The 22,309-nt window shown below is 39.5% G+C and overlaps 2 protein-coding genes across 3 annotated transcripts; one reads left to right on the forward strand and one right to left on the reverse strand.

The window, feature by feature from the left end:
- Window positions 1–4,476, forward strand: LOC112199979. 2 transcript variants are annotated; one of them, XM_024340978.2, is made up of 12 exons: window positions 3–213; window positions 289–387; window positions 468–552; window positions 889–958; window positions 1,632–1,692; window positions 1,773–1,826; window positions 2,451–2,607; window positions 2,710–2,806; window positions 3,369–3,478; window positions 3,599–3,705; window positions 3,905–4,015; window positions 4,118–4,476. In XM_024340978.2, exons 1-12 carry the CDS (start codon window positions 76–78, stop codon window positions 4,232–4,234), a joined length of 1,206 nt encoding a protein of 401 aa, XP_024196746.1. In that variant the 5' UTR covers window positions 3–75; the 3' UTR covers window positions 4,235–4,476. The 2 variants fall into 2 exon arrangements, with proteins under 2 accessions (XP_024196747.1, XP_024196746.1); XM_024340979.2 differs by lacking the exon at window positions 1,773–1,826 and having other exon boundaries at window positions 1–213.
- A 16,136-nt stretch (window positions 4,477–20,612) lies between these two features.
- Window positions 20,613–21,984, reverse strand: LOC112196281 (reticulon-like protein B14). The gene is made up of 4 exons (XM_040517621.1): window positions 21,340–21,984; window positions 21,075–21,201; window positions 20,908–20,977; window positions 20,613–20,791 (listed from the first exon to the last, which is right to left on the reverse strand). The coding sequence occupies exons 1-4, from the start codon at window positions 21,396–21,398 to the stop codon at window positions 20,634–20,636; spliced, it is 414 nt and encodes a 137-aa protein (XP_040373555.1). The 5' UTR covers window positions 21,399–21,984; the 3' UTR covers window positions 20,613–20,633.
- Window positions 21,985–22,309: the final 325 nt, after the last annotated feature.

Below are 22,309 nucleotides of genomic sequence, written 5' to 3' on the forward strand. Positions count from 1 at the left end.
ACCATTTGGGCCGTCGGCTCGAATCTCTCGAGAACGAAAAGGTCGCGTGACTTTTGTACCGAACGAAAAAAATGGATGAAGGAGGAGGAGAAGAAAATGACAGAGGGTGCTTGTTGTACGAATGTGATGAATAGCGGAATCAGAGCACTAGTGGAAGCCATTCACTCTACTCCCACTCAGTCCGTCCTCTATCTCTCCGGCGGAGCCTCTCAGGTTTCTCTCTCTTTCTCTCCGATTAACAATTCCGATTAAGATTCCGTCGAAATTGACTCAGACGGGTGATTTCAGGCGGTGGCGTGGTTACTCTCCGTTCCCGGAGCCTCAAGTACAGTCCTGGAAACTGTAGTGCCTTATTCCCGAATGTCTATGATCCAATTACTCGGCAAGGTTCGTCTTCAATTTTTCCAGCTTTGAATTTTTGATCGATTGTAAATCTGTGTAAATATTGATTTGCTTTGTTGCGATAGATTCCGGACAAGTTTTGTAGCCAGCACACTGCCGAAGAAATGGCTCTGTTGGCTTACAATCGCGCTCTCAAGCTCTCCTCACCAGGTTGTTACTAATTCTCATTCACTTTTTCTGTGTATACGGCTATACTTGCATACTAAATTTGCTACAGTGCAATATAAGAATGCTGAAGCTTCGTAATTGAGGCGCAATCACTTTGCAGTTTGCACAATCACTGAAAACGAGTTTTAAGTTAAACTACACTGTAATTAGATTTATGTTGCTTAGTTGTGTGGCGGCGTTTACGTTTTGTGGAGAATTTCGACTTTTTATGCACTCTATTGCTGAATTGGGGCTTACTAGGTGCTATCTGTAACCGGAAATAGTTACATTTGAATGCAATTTGGGATTTGATGTGGCTTCTATTTGTCTTTGAAATAGGTTCCCCAGTTCTTGGTGTGGGTTTCACTGGTTCTTTGGCTAGCTCACGTCCAAAGCTTGGGGACCACAGGTACATAGATACGTAGTTCTTGTGTGTAGTAGCTCTTCTTTTTTTGTTTACACATGTATATGGTGGTCAGAGTGAGGGCAAGTCTTTCCTTGTTGCTTTATGGAAGTTTCTGAGCATGGCTTATTATAGAATAAGTGAGGAGAACTCTTGACAGTGTTTACTTTCTGTGCTTTTGGCGTTCTTACTATGGCAGTGTCTTTAGGACTTGGTCTATAACCTATTTGATAAAGCAGAGTAATTATTAATCGAAAGCATCAAGTAATAACTAATAACAGTAAAAGCCAAACATGGGAGCGTGTCTACCGTTCGCGACATAATGGAAGGCTAGGAAACGTGCATTTCAATGTATGTTAAGTGTGATCAAATCCATTTGGTCAATGTCATTGTTTATTTGTTTTTGTTTACTGGTTTTCATTATCTTTTCAACACAAAGTGCCTTTCATAGAAGTTTGTAATATCTATATCGCTGTTGGTGACTTGTTAATTAGGATACTCGTGACTATGGTATTATAATTAAACTGTGCTTTAAACAATGAGTATGATTTTCTGCATTAGTATGTGAATTTTATTTCTACTGTATGTATACTGTATCATAAATGTTATCGTCCTTGCTGTCTCTTATTTGTTGCCTTAGTTTGTCTGTGGTCAATGTGATTTTATTTGTGATCTATAGGTTTTATTTGTCAACAAGGACATCTGACAGACTCTCGGTATCAACAGTGAACCTTTCCAAGGTGATTGTCTATTTTGTTTCCATTTTGACTATGATTTTGAATTTTTGCACTCTCGTATGTTCTGATTCTCATTGTTATAGGGTTTACGAAACCGAGAGGAAGAAGATATGGTTGCAAGTCATCTTGTACTCAAGGTGTGTGACAAACAAGATACAGGATTGTGATCAAAACATGTGCTATATATGCTTGTTTGCATACATCCTATGTTTGTCTCTTTTGTTTTTAGCATATATTGTTTTAAGATTATTTTCAGACATTTTTTTCCTCAAATTTCCTCCTGATCTCTGACCCCTGTGATTTTGTGTTTGACATTTCAATGTCCCAATTTGGCGCATGAAATATAGTACATGTTCTAGTTGAGGACAAAAGCTGAAAAACAAATTGAAGTTAATAAAAGCTTCTTGATGAACACTGTTTCATGGTCTTTTTGGGACCTATTGAACTTTTCGCTCCCCTCAATTGGAAACTTTAGCTGTATTATCTGAGGATTGATTCTCATATTTTCTGTTGTTCTTAAAGTTCTGAAGCCCAGAAATTGAATTCTGACCACAGAAAACTTCTCTCTTTTACTCCCTCTAGGACCTTGCGACTCTCTGACAAAGTAAATTAAAATTTTATCAATGTTGAAATTACTCTTTATGCCTTATTAATAAAAAGAAAATATTTAGCAGCAGTGATCCTCTTGCAAAATGTAACTTGTGTAAACTCTTATGTTAATTTTTGTTTCTTATGCAGCCTTTCTATCAATGTGGTTACAGGCAATTGCAAATGCGTGCAAAGTTCCCGGAACATTTGTTTCAGATCTCACTGAATCTGAAGTGCCTGATGAATGTGAAAAACAGTTCAGCGAAGATGAAGAATTACAGCAACTTATAAATGGGCAAATATGCTTCAAGGTTTATCCCTTTTCAAGTGGTATGTTCTAACCTTTAGGTTTAATCAGCTTTCGTACGTGTGTGTCAGTGTATTCCTCACCAAATGTGTATAATGCTTTGTTATTCATAAACTGTGTTCCAGAGCCATCTGTGCCAATTGCAGAAAGAAGGATAATACTGTCTGGTTCTTTTAATCCATTACACGAAGGTCACTTCAAGCTATTGGAGGTTGCTTCCAGGTACAACAACTTATTTCTACTGCAACTCCTTGTTCTGTCCCTCTACTGAGCTTTTCATCAGTGTTCTATTTTCCTGGGTTTCCCTGGCAAAGTTCAACCAGTTGAGTTGCAGCTGGGGCAGATGATGCATTGTTGATTTCACTCTTATCTTCTTCTCCTCTCTTTGTTTCTCAATTTATTCTGATAGTGGACAATGGAGATACTTTCTGTTACTGAGTAGATTTCAATGACACTGTTTGCATCATTGTGAACATTTATCACAGTTATCATATTTATGTCATCATTGTGATGAGTAATGGAACATGTAATACCTTAGATGAATAATAGATGACGGTGGATCAAACTGATCATGGATCAAAGTAATGGTTAAGGAGTCAGAGTTAAGGTGGTAGTAGTAGTAAGTATACCTATGTGAAACTGAAATTGAACTTTGTCCCCCTCCCGCAAGACTTTTGATATAACCATTCATAATAAGCATATACCTGATTTTTGTTTGGAAACATTTAACCTAATAAAGAGAATGAATATATAGTAGTCTTATCAGGCATTCATTTTTATGCAGCATCTGTGGCGACGGCTACCCATGCTTTGAACTATCTGCAATCAATGCTGACAAACCTCCACTTTCGATATCACAAATCAAAGATCGTGTCGAGCAATTTGAAAAAGTTGGTAAGGCTGATATCTGTCATTTTTTGGTCCTTTTTCTAGAGGTTCTTCTTTTTCAAGGTATTGATAAGTTTTCCCATGTTCTCTGATCTGTAAGTCATAATTTTTCTTTTTGATTGATAGGAAAAACGGTAATTATATCCAATCAGCCATATTTTTATAAGAAAGCTGAACTCTTCCCAGGCAGTGCATTTGTGATTGGTGCTGACACAGCAGCAAGGCTGATTAATGTATGTTATTCAAGCACATAGTTTATCTTGCACTGTGAGAAGTCTAATGACTTATAATACAAAAAACCATATTCTCACCTAACAAACAACACGCCGTTTTGGTGGTTTAATATAATATTATATGTGACTTTTCTTGACTTCATAATTTATCGCATTTGATATTTGGCTTTCTCTAGTTTCAAATTTTTCTTTTTTCCAGCCCAAATACTATGATGGGGACTATAGAAAGATGCTAGATATACTTCTTGGATGCAAGAAAACAGGGTCCACTTTTCTTGTGGGCGGTCGTAATGTAGATGGTGTTTTCAAGGTATGTTCGCATGTTAGAAGTTTCATAAACTACCTGCTCATTTCTGATCATCCCTGGTACACTTTATGGAAGTGCTTATCCCTGTTTCATATTACTTCTCAGGTGCTGGAAGATTTTGAAATTCCCGAAGAGCTAAGAGATATGTTCATTTCAATTCCACCAGAGAAGTTCCGGATGGATATATCCTCCACGGAAATCAGGAAAAAACTTGGAAAATAAATACGCTGTGGAAATTTGGCTTCTGCCCACAATATTTGATTGTGAAAAGTATTGCTGACTTATGTGTAGCATGCGTGAATAAAAATGCGATTAAAGAGTGTCCATATGCTTATCTTATACCCAAAAGGTTTTGTTCTAGTTGTGCTTAAGATGAGATATACATTGCAAGTAAAATGCCAGTCTGACTGGCATCTTAAACTATCTTTTACAGGAATATGTATTTTGCTTATTGGTTGTGGTCCCTTGAACTTTGAATTGAAAGTTGTCTCTATTCTCATTCGTCGGCAGTCCTAGGGAGAAAGGCATCTAATGCCTTTGATCGGTTGAGCTTTTAATAGTTGATGTATACAGTATACTCATGGCAACATGTTAGCCACTGAAATCATAAACTCAGATAAGAAGTCTCTCTTGGGAAAAATATCTGTCATCATGATAAGGGCACTTATCTGATCAAACAGGATGCAACTTTATCTGGGAAATAAACCACTAAATCATATAATAGGAATGAAGATCATACATTGTCTTGTATCTGTTCATAATGGATGAATGTAAAAACCTGTCCTATACATCAAAACAGAAAGAGGTGAAAATCTAGTGCTACTAGTTCTGATGCAGGAGAGAGAATTCAAGCCCCGCAAGCTCCACCGCAACCTCCGGCCGCGCAAGCCGTACCATAAGTATCAGTATGGGTGGTGGAGGTTTTTTCGTCTTTGGGCATACCATCTGAACATGAGAAGATGATAGTCGAAACAAGAACTAAGGTGACCAAAGCTGCCCAGAAGAGATACACCGCGCTGCTTAAACTCTCGCCACTCCCACTAGCCAAGTCTTTCAAAATCCTCGCCATAGGGGATGTGGCTTCTCTCCTTCTCTCTCTCTCTCTCTCTCTCTCTCTTCTCCTTCCCACTCTGTCTTCTGTTTCTGTGTCTCTATATAGAAATGGTTCCAGGCTTTGAACCTCTCTGACTAAAACCCCTCTAATGTTATATCGACAAGACGTGTTTCTACTTTCTTTTCTATTAAGGCAAAGAATCATATTTATAGACCTCTTGTATTTATAAATGTGACCAACAACGTGTTGGAGTGGTGTTGGTATATAGTAAATGGTCAACACAGTGTTGTATATATCATCATTCGTTCACAACGATGACTTGGGACTTGGGGATTTTAGGAGTAAGGAAACGGAAAGCCAATGACTAATGGAATGAGCCGGCTTTTCTTTATTGAGTAAAATTAAGGAGGTAAGACTGGTCTGTCTCCTTTGATGAACCTATTTTGTATATAATTTTTGAAATATCATTTATGCTATCTATTATAGCTATTCGGTTTTTTATTTTTTATTTTTTCATTTCGTGTCAGTTTTTTATCAAAACAATAAGATGACCTTCGATTCTATTAAGTGTTCAATCTTTTGCAAATTAGATATAAGCATATATCTATACTATTATTAAGAGAAGAGAGCTTGCTCTCCAAAACTGATTTTTTTATCAATTTAACCTTTATATTTTTTTACCAAACGCGGTTCTTCTCTTGTTGCCTCGTCAAAAACCTTGCCGAGTAACAAAAATCCAGTGGGACAAAAATAACCTCGGTTGAAGGAGAAAAAGAGTACAACACATCCTTCACTTTTCGAGACCATACATGTAGACATCTCTCCATGATGTCTGCATCTCCCTCTAATGACTACAGTCATAGGAGTTCGGATAACTTCTGCAAATGATGCTACCAACATGTTTCGAAAGTGGATTTAAGAAATGACTTAGTGAACAAGTCTACCACACTATCCACAAATCGAACCTAGTTCACTTTGATCTTGAGTAGAGTCTGTTGTTGCTGATGATGCTTGATGTTGTCGCCTTTAATGTAGTCTTGCTTCATTTATTCAATGCAAGCAACATTATCCTCATAAATGCTCATAGACTCATTTGTGGTAGACTTCAAACCACGATTGCTTCAAACATGCGTAATTATGGATCCAATCTATATACATTCACGAACCGCTCCGTGAAGAGCAATAATCTCTGAACTCTTGAATATCTTGAATTTCACTATATAAAATTATATATTTTTTGTAATCTAACGTTGATTCTACAATATATATCATTGCAAATCTCAATATCTTGAATTTCACTATATAAAATTATATATTTTTCAATTTAGGAGCATATGGAACTGTTCCAAAAGGTTCTGACGAATAAGAAATAATGAGTTTGATAAAAGAAATTTGAAGCCACTTTATGGTGGTAACTGTACTTATAAATAACCCTTCTTCTTTTTTGATAATATAATTAGAGCTTTATTGATAATTAAGAGATATCGTTTGGAAAAAAAGAAAACAATTGAAGTTCTTGATTTAGCATTTCGGAGCCAAATTTTGTACGAAAATTTAAGATCTCAAACATTTTTGTAACAAAATTTTTTTACTTCTAATTTCTATCGTAGAAGTTCTACGACATAAATGATTCCGATCCTGAATGTATCATCAGATATTTAAAATGAAATAAATCTGACAAATAATCTCTTTTGCGGCTGAATATCTGTAGAGCTCCTTCTCAAAAAAGAATATCTGTAGCTCCTCATCATACGCAGCCATAATAATGCCATATGATTTGTGGTGACGATAACAAAGTTTCGGCTTGGCCTGCAGTCCTGCACTTGTAGTTGGGCCGATCCTTTATTGTACTTAATAATTCCCATGGCCCATGGATACTTAACATGAAGCACTACCACAAGTTTTAATTGCAAATAATTAAATTAAATTAAAATCTATGGGACATGAGTGAAATCCTTTAATTACCTTTTTAAAAAAGTGAAGAAAAAAAAAAATTGAATTAAATTAAAATGGCCCCGATGAGTCCGGCCAATTATATATACCAGAACACACCAGAATATTTGTAGTCGAAGAAACTGAAATCTTTCATAAACACCATGGATTGAATCCATTGCAGCCATGCATTTAATGATTCTATATGCTTGAGAAATTTCAATGGCCCGTGCCCCGGCGCTAGCTAGCTTTAGGTTGAAGCAACATCGTTGAGTAAAGCCAAGGATTGAGAGAATAATATGATAGACCAGGATAAAGAATAGACAAATAAAATTTCAGTCAGATTACTCAGATACAGAGATTAGTTTTACAGTTTAAGTTGTTAATGTCATGTACAATTCATTAAACATTTCATACATGTCCAATTTATTATTTGAGCTTTGAAATACTGCTAGAAACTCATTTAGTCAAAACATCAACCACTTGGTTCAGTACTATATATATTTTTTTGAAAAGAGGTTTGAAACTCAACCTACCTCGGAGGCTCAGCCACTCACTTGTTATTATTATCATTAAAAGAATGATATATTGTGACGTACATTTTGTGTGGTTGTATAGCAAAAAATTGACATGGTACAGTGGTCTTGTGTGGTTTGTGGGAATATATATTGTAACAGTACACTCCTACATATAATGGTAGTCATTCATTTAGGGTGTTTCACAGTCTTTTACGTGGCGACACCCAAAATCAACAATCTTCTATCTCTTAGAATTTCTCAGCTGAATATGAAACCTTTAATGAAATATTTAAAAGTTTATTGAATATTGATATGCTTAAACCGACTTTCACTTATTTTATAATATTTTTTTCCGATAAAAAGTTATTTCCATTAAATCTTAACAAGATAGAATCGAGTGAAAGAAAGTTTAGATATTGTTAGAGTAATTATTGGTTGATTCTCAATTAATCATAATTAATAATCAATTCCTTAATTACCTCTCTGGTTTATTGTCATATGAAATTCCCAGACTTGTAACTCCCATGATTGTACTTAACTCCCAGATTTGTAACTCTCATGATTGTATTTAGACATAGATTAGTCTAGGTTCACGTTTACACTAGTATGCTAGAATAGTACTGTTCTTATCATAATCAAGCCTATAAAGAGGGCCATGATTTTGTACATGAGACAAGTTGAATAGAAATCTCATTACCATTTTAACATGGTATCAGAGCTTTTGACTTTGTGACCTCAACCAGTTCACCCACTCACAACCTTTTGATTTGGTTCATTTTCCCTCAACGTGTCTTTTACCAAAAATTACCACATCGTTGAATTCCTTCTTGTTGTCTTACCATGGACAAGTCAGATGTATCTCAACCTATACAAACTATACTGGAGGGTCCAAATTACACTTTTTGGGCTCAAGCCATGTGTAGTTTTCTCAAAGGATGCAAGCTATGGCGTTACGCTACTAGAGATATTACTCAACCAACCAAGCTCAATAACGAAATTGATAACAGGTTTGCTGAACGACTTGAAGATTGGGATAGTAAGAACCACCAGGTCATCACTTGGTTTCGCAAGACCTCATCTTCCTCAATCAACCATCAATTTGGCCAGTTCAACACAGCCAAGGACGTTTTGAATTTTTAAAAAAAGCGCCATACAACCACAAATCTTGCTCACAGATATCAACTTTTGAGCACCCTTCACCGTATGCGCCAAGAACTTGGTCAGTCAATCAATTCATTCATCTCTCAAATGCAATTTATTTAGGATCAATTAACACTTGCAGAACCTACATGGGATTGTGATGGTGATGCCACAAAGTTCTCTAACCATAGAGACCAGGAACGTACGTTTAATGCATTTTCTTATGGCTCTTAATGATACATTTGAGCCCATACGAGCCTCACTTCTTCATTGGAGTCCTCTCCCAACCTTTACTAGTGCTATAACTGATCTCATTTATGAAGAAACTTGCCTTAGTACCCTTCAGACTAGACGCACAGATGTTGTTCTTGCTACTCCCTATAATAGAGGAGATATGTCTTCATCAAATCAGAAGGTGTGCAAATATTGTCATCAGCCGGGTCACTTTCTGCTGGATTGTCCAAAAAGAGTTTGCAAATATTGCCACAAACTGGTCATTACCTTGATGATTGTCCAATCAATCCCAAGAAACGCCCTAACAATAAACCTAAAGGAGGCCAATACAGATCCAATCACAAATCCAGCTTCAATTCTCATTCTGTTGCTGCTGTTATGAATCAAGGTTCCAATGTGGATGATCTTACTCCTTCAAAGTCTCCCTCCATCTCTTGTTCTGTGAGTGATTTAGAGTCCATTCTCAAACAGGTTCTTTCTAATTCTAGTACACCTCTACATTCTGCCATGTCTACTACTTCAGGTAACTCCTCTTGGTTCTTTGATTCTGCATGCAGTAATCACATGACATCGGACCCATCTATTTTTAGTTCTAACCAATATACTTCTCATGTGCCAAAAATTAATACAACTGATGGTTCAAATATGTTTGTCACCCACAATGGCACAATTTCCACTTCCAATTTATCACATTTCCTCTGACACATCTTTGGCTCCTCCTTCCACTAATTCATCTACTAATGATTCGTCCGATTCCTCCTCTTCTGAGAAGGATCTACCTCCTCGTCGTTCTACTCGGGTAAGACAACCATCTACTATTCTAGAGGGTTTTCATTGTTATTTTGCTATTCTTCTCTTCTATGAGCCTCAGTCCTATCGTGAGGCTTGCTCTAACCCTGTTTGGTAGCAAGTAATGACAGAGGAATTACCAGCTTTACACAAAACTGACACATGGGATTTGGTTGATCTGCCTCTTGGAAAGTCTGTTGTGGGTTGTAAATGGATATACAAAATTAAGACTCGCTCTGATGGTTCTATTGAAAGATACAAGACTCGGTTGGTTGCTAAAGGTTTTACACAAGAATATGGTATTGACTATAAAGAGACTTTCGCACATGTTGGCCGGAAAAGTGGCCGGAAACGTCGCCGGAAAGTTGACAGGAAACGGTCAACCGACATTGACTATGGTTGACAGGTGCTGACGTGGTAGTGGGTCCCGAATGCTGATGTGGCAGTGGGCCGTCTCAATGGGCCTGCGTTTGTGGGCTTCTGGGCTTCCTTCTTTTCCTTTTTTTTTCTTTCTTCTGCCGGTTTTTCTGCAGGCCGGTTCAGCAATTTTTAGACCAGTTTTTAGAGTTTTATTTTCGGTTCTTGGATCCTGGGATCGAGACAATACTAGTGGAAAAATTTGGTAGCAATCGGAGGTCCGGAAGGTGGTGACCCGGTGCAAGGATCCCTTTTTTTCTTCTTGGAAGGCTGGTTAGATAATTCTGGGGCCTGTTCGGTGGTTTTCAGGCCGGTTCTGGTGTTTCTGCCGCCGGTTCTGGAATCCTGGGATTGAGAGCTTCAATATATGCGGCGGTGATGGCTAAGGTTTGAAGGCTACGAATTTAGGGTTTCAGGGTTAGGGCTTTGTACTGATAACGTGTTTTAGGAAAACTGAAATTGGGAGAGAATTGCTGTGTGCTCTCATTGATAATAGGGGCCTCTTTATATAGAGGATTACAACGCATAGAATCTGAATCGTACAAGGAAAGGTAATCATACAATGAATGGATATCTCTAAGATATTTTCCGAGATTATCTCTAATTAAAACTCTATTACCACTAGGTCAAGTAACCTAGAGTTTGGGCCAGACACATATTCTGGATTATTAAATTTTTGAATGATTTTATAGTGTCATGTGTCACTTTGTAAACAATTGTTCAGATTCTTAATTAGATTTTATGTCCTCTTAACCCTATGTGCATATGTGTTTTAATCTGAGCCATTGATTTGTTAAGCCTTATATTTGATTTATTTGGGCCACCAGTGTGGTCCCCACGAACAAAGAGCTGAATGACTATACAAAGAGCTAGATTTAGCCCACTCCTTGGCCATTTTAGCACCTCAAATCACATTTTTGGTTTAGCCTAGCTTTGGGTTGGAGATGGAAATTAGTATTTTTTGGGCTATATCCACCACTTAGCCCAGGGTAGGAGATGACGTTACAATGCTGTAACATAATTTGACTATAACTTAATTTCTTTGATAGAAAAATCAGCCTGAATTCCTCACAAGCATATAAAGATTTCTTGTAGTGACTGAATAAAAAAGAAAAAGAACAAGGATTTCACATGAATTCGTGATTTGGTATTTTATTTTTTTTACCGGATTTAATATTCTATTTATTAATTTCTTAATATAGAAATTAAAAATATAGAAAAAAAAATTCCTTGTTTAAGTAAATCCAAATTGTGTCTGGTTACTTGACCTAGTGGTAATAAGGTTATTAACTAGAGATAATCTCGGAGAATCTTAGAGATATCAATTCAATGTATGATTATCTTTCCTTGTACCATTCAGATTCTATGCATTGTAATCCTCTATATAAAGAGGCGCCTATTATCAATGAGAATACACAGCAATTTTCTCTCAATTCCCGTTTCTCTAAAACATGTTATCAGTACGAAGCCCTAACCCTGAAACCCTAAATTCGTAGCCTTCAAACCCTAGCCACCACCGCCGCATATATTGAAGCTCTCAATCCCAGGATTCCAGAACCGGCGGCGGAACCACCAGAACCGACCTGAAAACCACCGAATCAGCCACCGGAAGTATTTAACCAGCCCTCCAAGAAGAAAAAAAAAGGGATTCTTGCACTGGGTCACCACTTTCCGGACCTCCGATTGCTACCAAATTTTGCCACCAGTAGTGTCTCGATCCCAGGATCCAAGAATCGGAAACAAAACTCTAAAAACCGGTCTAAAAATTGCTGAACCGGCCTGCAGAAAAACCTGCAGAAGAAAGAAAAAAAAAGGAAAAGAAGGAAGCCCACAGACGTAGGCCCACTGCCACGTCAGCACAGGGACCCATTACCACGTCAGCATCCGGGACCCACTACCGAGACAGTCTTCCTGTCGTTAGAGGGAGTCAAGGAGATAAGAACACGAATGTTCGGCAGGAACTACAAGAATTGTCGTGGTCTGTCCCCACTATGTCTCATCTTGATCCCCACTAAAGTGACGAGATCACACATATCTGCTGCAAATATGCCTGCAAGGATGAACGTCCCTACTAGAAGACGTAGCGCCACCCTACACGGAGGTAGGCATGACGCCAACGTCAAAGAGAGTGGCACTATGGCGTTACAGGCCATGGCCCCAGCTAGGATGCGTGGGAGGCCCGTGGATTTGAAGGATACTTTGGCACAACCCAATCCTTGGATCATCGACACTCAAAATCTGTCTCATGAGAATCTTCCGGATTATGGTTATCGTTAGAGGATGCCTCAATGTCAGAACCTATTCCTGAGAATATAGAACTCTTTGAAAATTACACTAGTGTACATGAGACGTGGGATAGAAACTCCATCATAATTGATGATGTAGTTGCGCATTTCGTTGTGCATGAGTTTGTTGAGTCCGATGATATCGAACTACGTTCCGTTGATGAATGAATGTCAATGTAGAGAAACTTGGCCTAAATGGAAAGATGCGATCTAGGTTGAATTGGATTCACTAACGAAGAGGAATGATTTCGGGCCTGAGATGCCAACACCTCCTAACATAAAACCTATTGACTAATGAGTCTTCGTTAGAAAGCGTGATGGGAAAAAGAGATGGCAATCTCGTCTTATGGCGCAAGGCTTCTCACAAAACACCCTGGAATCGACTACGATGAGACATATTCTCTCGTAATTGGATGTCATTGCACTCCACTACCCTGTCAGTTTGGTAGTTTCCGAATAACTGAACATCCAGCTTACAAATGTGGTCACTACGTATCTCTATGGGGATCTAGAAATGGAATATACATGAAGGTTCATGGTGAACTTCATTTACCAAAGTCAAAAGGCTCTAGACCACAGAGTGCATTTACAATAAGGTTGAAATGCTCACTAAAGTCACTACTTGATTGGGAAGGGATATGCCCACGCGTTTCCATAACAAGTTTCAGATTCTATCGCAGTTCATGTTGGACATGATCTTCATTAGAAGCCCTTAAAGAGTTAAGGGAATCCGCTGAACACTTGAAATCCGATTTTGAGATGAACGATTTTGGGAGAACACGATTATGTCTCAGTTTGGAACTTGAGCATCGTGTTGATAGATGCTTAGGCATTTTGACAAGGTCAAAACTTCAAGCACCCCCATGATCGTCCGTAGTCTTGATCCTGAAAAGGATCCTCTTCGTCTGAAGGATGATGACAAAGATGTGCTAGAGGCAGAAGTGCCTTACTTGAGTACAATATGTGCATTATTGTACTTAGCTCAATGCACAAGACCGGACATCTCATATGTTGTGAACTTGTTAGCTAGGTATAGTTGTACGCCAACGCGACACCATTGGATTTGTGGAAAAAGATATCTTTCGATACTAGAGATGTACGACTGATAGGGGCATGCTTTATCCCTATAGAGAGATGATGGATTTGGACCCATCACACACCAGGAACGCTGCCAACATTGGCCTGCGTCCTCTATCCCCATCCCAGAATGACATGTGTTTTGAAAGGTTTTGCTGATATTGGGTATCTTTCTAACCCACACAAAGGTCAATCTCAAACTGGTTAAGTGTTCACCATGGGTAAAGACTGTGATATCTTGGAGGTCTACAGAACAGACCATAGTCTCTATATCTTCGAACAATGCAGAGATCATTGCTCTTCACGAAGTGGTTCGTGAATGTATATGGATTGGATTCATAATTACGCATGTTCGAAAATTTGTGGTTTGAAGTCTACCACAGATGAGCCTACGAGCATTTAGGATAATGCTACTTGTTTTGAACAAATGAAGCAAGGCTACATCAAAAGCGACAACCCCAAGGATAATCAGCAACAACAAACTCTCCTCAAGATCAAAGTGAACTAGATTCAATATGAGGACAGTGGGGCAGACTTGCTCACTAAGTCATTGCCTAAATTCCACTTTCGAGGAACATGTTGGTAGCATCGTTTGCGGAAGTTATTCTAACTCCCATGACCGTAGTCATCAGGGGGAGATGTAGACATCAGGGGAAGATGTCTACATGTATGGTCTCAAAACGTGAAGGGTGTGTTGTGCTCTTTTTCCCCTTCGATCGAGGTTATTTTTGTCCCACAAGGTTTTTGTTACTCGGCAAGATTTTTAACGAGGCAACAAGAGAAGCACCAGGTTTGGGCGACACAAGGGGGGGGGGTGTTTAAGAAAATCCAAATTGTGTCTGGCCCAAACTCTAGGTTACTTGACCTAGTGGTAATAGGGTTATTAACTAGAGATAATCTCGAAGAATCTTGGATATCCATTCAATGTATGATTATCTTTCCTTGTACGATTCAGATTCTATGCATTGTAATCCTCTATATAAAAAGACCCCTATTATCAATGAGAATACAAAACAATTTTCTCTCAATTTTAATTTCTCTAAAACATTCCTAAGTATCCGCTTAAAAGAATGTACTATGCCGTAGATGAATAACTTTACAATTGATTCAATTGTTGAAGGATATCGACATAATGTGTGCCTCTACAAACTAGGGTTTAGAGTTGTAATAGGAATGTGTTCTATGTATTCAATTGTAATCAGATTCTATTACCTTTTTGGGTACCTTGTAACTCCCTATTTAAAGGGCTCCTATTATCAATAATAGACACAATTCCATTCTCCTATAACACGTTATCAGCACGAGCTTTAACCCTAGCCGAAAAGAAAAAAAACCTAGAACCTTAAACCCTAAAAGCTTCCTCACCAAAACTGCCGAAAACTCTACCTATAGCCCTAGCCGCAAGCTCTGCAGCCTACTGCCACAAGCACTGCAGCCTCCCCACCACAGCCCCTGCTGCCCTGCACCTAGCCCATGCTAGCCTCCTGCACAGCAGCAACGTCCCCGCAGCAGCCTCTTGCCGAGCCTGCAACCCTCCCCTGCAACTTCCATCCCACCTGCCGCAGCCTCCAGCCCACGCACTGCTACTGCCCCCGCATCTCCTGCACACCAGCCCGCGGACCAGCACGCCCATGCTGCTCGCCCTGCACCTCCGCGCACCAGCCTCCTACCGCAGCCCCAGCCATCTGCCGCACGACCTGCAGCAATCTGCCGCACGACCAGCGCCCATGCCTGACTATGCCCCTGCCCAGTCCGCACGACCTGCAGCCTCCTGCCCTGGTGCTGCTGCATCCTTCCTGCCAGAGACCAGCCGCGCACGCTCTAGCCACCCACCTGCAGATTAGGAGGAAGAAGAACGAAGGAAAGAAAGAAAGAAGAAGAAGACCGAAGGAAAAGGAAAAAAAAAAAAAAAAAGGGAAGGGAGAAGGGCAGCCCACCAACTGCCAATTTCCGACCAGATTCCAGTGATCTTAATTTAGCTACACGCGGGTGTCTTCAAGCCAAGAACAATCACGTAAGTTTTTATAATTAAGGTTGCTGCTTTCTTGTATTTAAATTCCTTTTATTTTCTGCAAATATTGGAATATATGTTGCCAAATGATTTTGATATTTAACAAAGCGGAATTGTGGGGATTCACGCTTAACGAACTAAGAGTGTTCGTATGAACTAAGAGTGTTCATAATTAAACGAACTAAGAGTGTTCGTGTGAACTAAGAGCGTTCACAATGCTTGGACTAAGAGCGTCCGTAAGCATCAAATTGTGACCATATTAAAACATTATTATTTGGTCTAATCCAAAAGAGATTCTTGGAAATTGATTTCTTGGTAGCATAGCTCGGAAATCTTATTGTTTTAGTTTTCGTGGAAGTATAACTCCGAAACTAATATATCTTCTCTTCTTATTTTCAGGATGTCGAATGAACCTAGACTCGACTTTCCCATGCTTGACTCAACAGGCTCGGATTACCACAGTTGGGTAACCGATGTTGAGAACCATCTCACTTCAAAGGGAATATTACCCATAATCCAGGCACCTAACCCGGATCTTGTGTTTGTGCGAACACCTACAAAGTATGCTCAAGCAGTTATCTTGATGCGATGCCATATGGACAAGGCACTTAGATTGGAGTATATGTCGATCAAGAATGCAAGAGAGCTATGGGTAGCGCTAGAAGAGCGCTTTGGCAATGTCCAAGATTCCCTCCTCCCTGACTTGAAGGTTCAATAGAACAACTTGCGCTTTGCTGATTTCAAGTCTGTTGCTAAATATAATTCAGAAGCTCTTCGCATACAGTCCATGTTGAGGTTTTGTGGACAACCTGTCACAGAGCAAGAGCTAATTGAGAAAACTCTCTCCACCTTCCCCGTTTCAACCATTGTGGTATCAAAGCAATACCGTACTGAAGTCAATGCTGGACAGATCATGAGGTTTCATCAGCTTATCAATGTTATATCTGTAGCTGAGAAACGTGATAACATACTCGTGAAAAATTATAATTCAAGGCCCATTGGAACTAAGAGCATTCATCAGGCGAATTATAATGCACCCAAAGGAGGGCGCAAGGAGCGGTACCCTAAGAATGGGGGACATGAGGGACGTATGGGCCCATATAACCGCCCTAACCAGGAAGGAAACAACAAGTTTGGTGTGGATACACGTGGTGGTAATGCCACACGTGGGAGAGGGGGTCGTGGTATCCCTAGCCGTAATGGTGGCTCAATGGGTCATGGTGGCGGCACCAACCTTCCTAGGGAACGCCCTCAACGTGCACAACGTGCACCTCAATTAAAAGGAGGCAACCACAATGATGAGTGTCATCGATGTGGATCAATTGAGCCAAGCAATACCAGGCAAGCAAGGAACTAGCTGCAAGATACAGGGCATATAAGGACCTGAGGGAGCAAGAAGTGTACCTTGCAGAAGAAGAAGATGATGGAGATGTCAATCTCACCATAGAGGACTTCAAAGCTGAAGATGAAGTGCACAAGGATGCAGCAGACTTTGATTAGATTAGTCCTTTTATTTTCCAAGAACTTTTGTAATGGCAATATGCCTTAGTCAATAAATGACAATTGTATTAACTCTTTCTTATGTGGCGGACCCAATAAAATGTGATGTCTAGAAAAGTCATTGAGCTTATTGGTACTTAAGAGAGCCTCGCTCCACTAACATCTCTCTCTACTTTCTTGGTCATATTTGATTGGAGTTACCAAACGGATAGAGTACTACAATGTGTCTTAGTTTGATTTTATTTTGGATTAGATTTTGGAAACTTTGATGTAATCATTGGCTATTAATAAAGTGTCAATTCTTTTACTTAATGTCTTGGACATACCTTAATTCGAACTTTATTATATAAGCGTCAATGGTTTTCATGTGGAAACACATTATGAGAATGGACAGAGTTCCTTTGCATCACCTCTAATGACTACGGACATAAACGAGTATTAGAGAAACTTATGTGTCCCTCTAGTGGGTTGTATGCAACCACTATTTGAGTTATTGAATCCAACCATGTCATGAGAGACGACTTATGAGATTCTGACACATATAGGCTTTGACATGATGATTCGTGTATTAAAGACTTTACACGGACATCCATTTTCAGAACAAAGAAAAGTAAGAACCAAGAATTGGTTCGAGGAGCTGCACATGCGCCTTATGGCACCATGATTGTGCAAAGACCGGCCATACATGGCCGGCGCCGCCTACCCCCTGCGGCAAATACATGGCATTGACGCCATAAACTCCTCTCTCTACTTCTCAAGTCTATTGTGACATTGTGGCTTAACCAAAACCTTTATTGGTTGATTATAAGGCCCACGTTTCGTTCTGTAAAGCTTGTTATTTAGGATTGAGACCATCCTATGCAAAGGAGATTGAGGAAATAATTCCATTCTCACAAAGAATCTAAGGGAATTCTGTGGATTTGATCAACCAACTTGCGGACCGTATAGATGTTTTATGGTGTTGGTTGATACGCAAACACGCTGGTCCCGTGTTGTGCCATTATCCACTCATAATGCTGCTTATACTACACTCCTAGCACATAACATATGGCTACGGGCTCACTACCCAGATCATCCCATCCAGTCAATTTGACTTGATAATGCTAGAGAGTTTACATCGACAATTTTCGATGACTATTGCATATCATTGGGTATTGATATCAAGTATCATATTCCCATGTACACACCAAATTGGTCTCGCGGAAAAGCCACCATTACACGACTACGATGGTAGCCCAGACATTGGTAATGCGCACCAATATCTTCGCTTGGGTTATGCAATATCGCATGCAGCTATGCTAATTCGTCTACGATCATAGCATCCACTCAACTTTTATTTGCGTTACAGCTAGTGACTGGGTTCGAGTCTAATATCTCGTATTTATGCATATTTGAGTGTGCGGTTCATTTGCCAATTGCGCCGCCACAGTGCATCAACATGAGTCATTGCAACGAATGCATATATATATTTGTTGGTCATGAGTCTCCAACTATAAGTCTGCTATGTAGAACCCTTGACAGGCGATCTCTATTTGTCACTTTGATGAGACAGTCTTTCCATCGTTAGGGGGAGATTAGAATGTCAATGTTCAACAGGAACAACAGGAATTGTCGTGGTCTGTCCCCACTATGTCTCATCTTGATCCCCTAAAAGTGACGAGATCACATATACCTGCTGCAAACATGCCTGCAAGGATTGATGTCCCCACAAGAGGACATGGTGCCACCCAGAAGATGGGTACGGCAACACCACCATGGATGGTGGTATGGTGATGCCACAAAGGTGGCATAATGGCGTCATAGGCCATGGGTTCCACTAGAGAGAGTAGGAGACCCATAGGTTCGATGGATTCTCGCCCTAAGAAGAGAGCGAGTTTGGCACAACTTGATCCATTGATCATTGATACTCAAAATCCGTCTCATGAGAATATTTTGGATTGTGGTTATGTCCAAGAGACATCGTTGGGGGACGCCTCAATGTTAGAACCAATTCCTGAGAATATAGAGATCTCTACGAACTACATTAGTGTACATGAGGACGTGGAATTATTGAGACCAATGACATCGAACCTTACTCCGTTGAAGAATGTCAATGTAGAGAAACTTGGCCTAAATGGAAAGATGCGATCTAGGTTGAATTGGATTCACTAACGAAGAGGAATGATTTCGGGCCTGAGATGCCAACACCTCCTAACATAAAACCTATTGACATTAATAGGTCTTCGTTAGATAGCGTGATGAGAAAAAGAGATGGTAATCTCGCCTTATGGCGCAAGGTTTCTCACAACGCCCTGGAATCGACTACGAGAAGACATATTCTCTCATAATGGATGTCATTGCACTCCACTACCTTATCAGTTTGGTAGTTTCCAAATAACTGAACATGCAGCTTACGAATGTGGTCACTACGTATCTCTATGGGGATCTAGATACGGAATATAATGAAGGTTCTTGTGGACTTTATTTACCCAAGTCAAGTGGCTCTAGACCACGGAGCGTATTTGCAACGAGGTTGAAATGCTCACAAAAATGACTACTTGATTGGGAAGGGATATGATGAACTATGCCCACGCGTTTCCATGACAAGTTCCGGATTTGCAATTGTCGCGGTTTATGTTGATAAACATAATTGGAACCCTTGAGAGTTAAGGGAAACCGCTGAACACCTGAAATCCGAGTTTGAGAGGAAGGACCTTAGGAATACCCGGTTTTGTCTAGATTCAGAACTTGTATACCGTGTCAATAGACATTTTTGATAAAGTCAAAGATGCACCATGGTTGTCCGTAGTCTTGGCCCTAAAAGGGATCTGTTTCGTCCCAGGGATGATGACGAAGACGTGTTAATAGCAGAAGTGCTTACTTATGTACAATAGGCGCATTATTGTACTTAGCACAATACAAGACCGGACACCTCAATTATTATGAACTTGTTGGCTAGACATAGCCCCGCGCCAACGCAACGCCATTAGATTGGTATAAAGACAATCTTTCGATATTTGAGAGGTACGATTGATATGGGCTTGTTCTATCTCTACAGAGAAAAGAGATGACGGAAGTGTGGGATCGGACCCCACAAGGCAATATGCCACCTTCCGTGCTCTTCCTCCCCTCCATCAAAATGACAACAAGCACTTCTAAATACTAAAGTGAACCAAATCCGATAAGAGGATAATGTAGCGGACTTATTTACTAAGTCGTTACCAAAATCCACATTCGAGAAACATGTGAAGAGCATCGGATTGAGAAAGTTATCCGAACTCCCATGATTGTAGCAATCAGGGGGAGATATTGACATCAGGGGGAGGCATGATGTCTACATGTTCGATCTCGAAGAGTGAAGGACGTGTTGTGCTCTTTTTGTCCTTCAACCAGGGTTATTTTTGTCCCACAGGGTTTTTGTTACCTGGCAAGGTTTTTAACGAGGCAACGATCAAAGCGTCATCACCAAGTTTGAGCGGCACAAGGGGGAGTGTTGAAGGATATTGACATAATGTGTGCCTCTACAAACTAGGGTTTAGAGTTGTAATAGGAATGTGTTCTAGGTATTCAATTGTAATCAGATTCTATTACCTTTTTGGGTACCTTGTAACTCCCTATTTAAATGGCTCCTATTATCAATAATAGACATAATTCCATTCTCCTATAACATCGATGAATTATTTATCTAGTTTAGTTTCCTGTGCCTCGGTATCTTGTCAAGAACCTTGACCTCAAACAATTTGCATAAATTCTTCACAACTCCAATGCATCTGGCCGCGATTGCATCCACTTGAGTTTCATATCGCGCATACAAAGCTGGCAATGTTCCTACCGAGAGAATGACTTCATAAACCAATTAAAAAAAAAAGTTAGCTTCAATCAAAACAACCGAGGAATGAATACAATTACAAAGATAATGTATGTTTTTTGTGTAAATATGTTGGTCTGGGATATCTTACTTGTATATAATAGGTTCAATGAGCTGATATAAGTTCCTATAGATGACAACATGTATAGACCAGCCATTGCCTGCAAACACACATCAAACATTCAAAATTTTCGTCGATCTTCACAGACTTAACTGCGGGGTAAATGTATGAGGAAAGAATAAAGTAAATTTACATACCACAAAGAGGATTTTGAAATTTTTTCCGGATGTAATCTCACAGAACTTCAGTAGGAACCAGTTAACTGTTCCGAAGAAGTATATGCAAGTGGATTGTGGCAGTTGAATGTTGATCTCCGACGGCATCCTATAAAGTACAATACCAAGACCCATTTAGATCAAACCAAAAACTAACAGATATCTACAACAACTATATATATATATATATATATATATATATATATATATATCAAAATAGTACTATACAACATCTATGTACAATTACCGATTGAATATTCGTCCCGCGAATTTGCACCAGAGGACTCCAACAGCCATGAACAGCATGAGGGTGTCACAAAGAAGAGATACAAAATGGTATTCTAGTACTTGTAGAAAAAACCATAATGCGGTGGACCCTAATAAGATTGCAGCAGCTGATTTCTTATCCTTCCATAGCAGTATGTCAGCCACTGCAAGACCAAACGCAGAGTCAAATTAAAAGTAAATTAGGGAAGAGCATACATATATAGTAAAAACAACAAGCTAGGGAGGCTAATGTAGGTTACCTATACCTCCTCCAAGAATGGCATACAGAGGCCCATGCATAGACATGATTCTACTGCTCAATGTTGTTGCCAAGAATCACACGATATGAGTTTTTAGGAAAGCTTAGAAATTATGCAATTTCACAGAAAACAATGGTTTGGCGTTTGAACTTAAACACTCACCACCAAAGAAGACAAGGAAATTCTACACAAGAATGCTTAGAACAATCACAAAATCGAACCCCGGATAAACCTAAAGCACTCTCTCACTCCCAAAAGACAGACAGATAAGAGAAGTTCTGATTTTTTGCTCATAAATAGGCACATAGATTTTCCTTGTTCCACAAAGAAGTGAGGTTTTCATTACTATAAGGAAAAGGAATGTAGCAAAGAATTAAGCAAGTATGTTTGGGCCGGTGATATTACATCTTAGCACAAGTACGTGCTGCCATTTTTTGGTAAGAAGCGTACCCCTAAGCTTGTTAGGAACGAAGATCTTGGCAAGAAAAATTTGGAATCGCTTTCATGCCTAATGTGCCCGAACAGTTAAACATTCCAAAACCTAATTTTCTTGCGACATAAGCTTCCCATGAATCAAATTGACTTTTTCGAATGTCACTCCTACAATTCAGATTTACCGAGGTCGCCAACACTTGGGGCACCCCATTTCCCAGATGCTAATTGATCTCCAAGTTTCATGGTCTGATTTAT

Source organism: Rosa chinensis, chromosome 4, assembly GCF_002994745.2.
Source record: "Rosa chinensis cultivar Old Blush chromosome 4, RchiOBHm-V2, whole genome shotgun sequence".
Lineage (NCBI taxonomy): Eukaryota > Viridiplantae > Streptophyta > Magnoliopsida > Rosales > Rosaceae > Rosa > Rosa chinensis.

Bases quoted from the DNA above. Each gene is read 5' to 3' on its own strand.
- LOC112199979 (XM_024340978.2), top strand. From the start codon at position 76: ATGAAGGAGGAGGAGAAGAAAATGACAGAGGGTGCTTGTTGTACGAAT. The intron at 553-888 runs GTTGTTACTAAT...TCTTTGAAATAG, and splicing joins TCTCAAGCTCTCCTCACCAG to GTTCCCCAGTTCTTGGTGTG. The intron at 959-1,631 runs GTACATAGATAC...TGTGATCTATAG, and splicing joins CCAAAGCTTGGGGACCACAG to GTTTTATTTGTCAACAAGGA.
- LOC112196281 (XM_040517621.1), bottom strand. From the start codon at position 21,398: ATGCTGTTCATGGCTGTTGGAGTCCTCTGGTGCAAATTCGCGGGACGA. The intron at 21,202-21,339 runs GTAATTGTACAT...TGTACTTTATAG, and splicing joins GCGGGACGAATATTCAATCG to GATGCCGTCGGAGATCAACA. The intron at 20,792-20,907 runs GTAAGATATCCC...TGGTTTATGAAG, and splicing joins ATTGAACCTATTATATACAA to TCATTCTCTCGGTAGGAACA.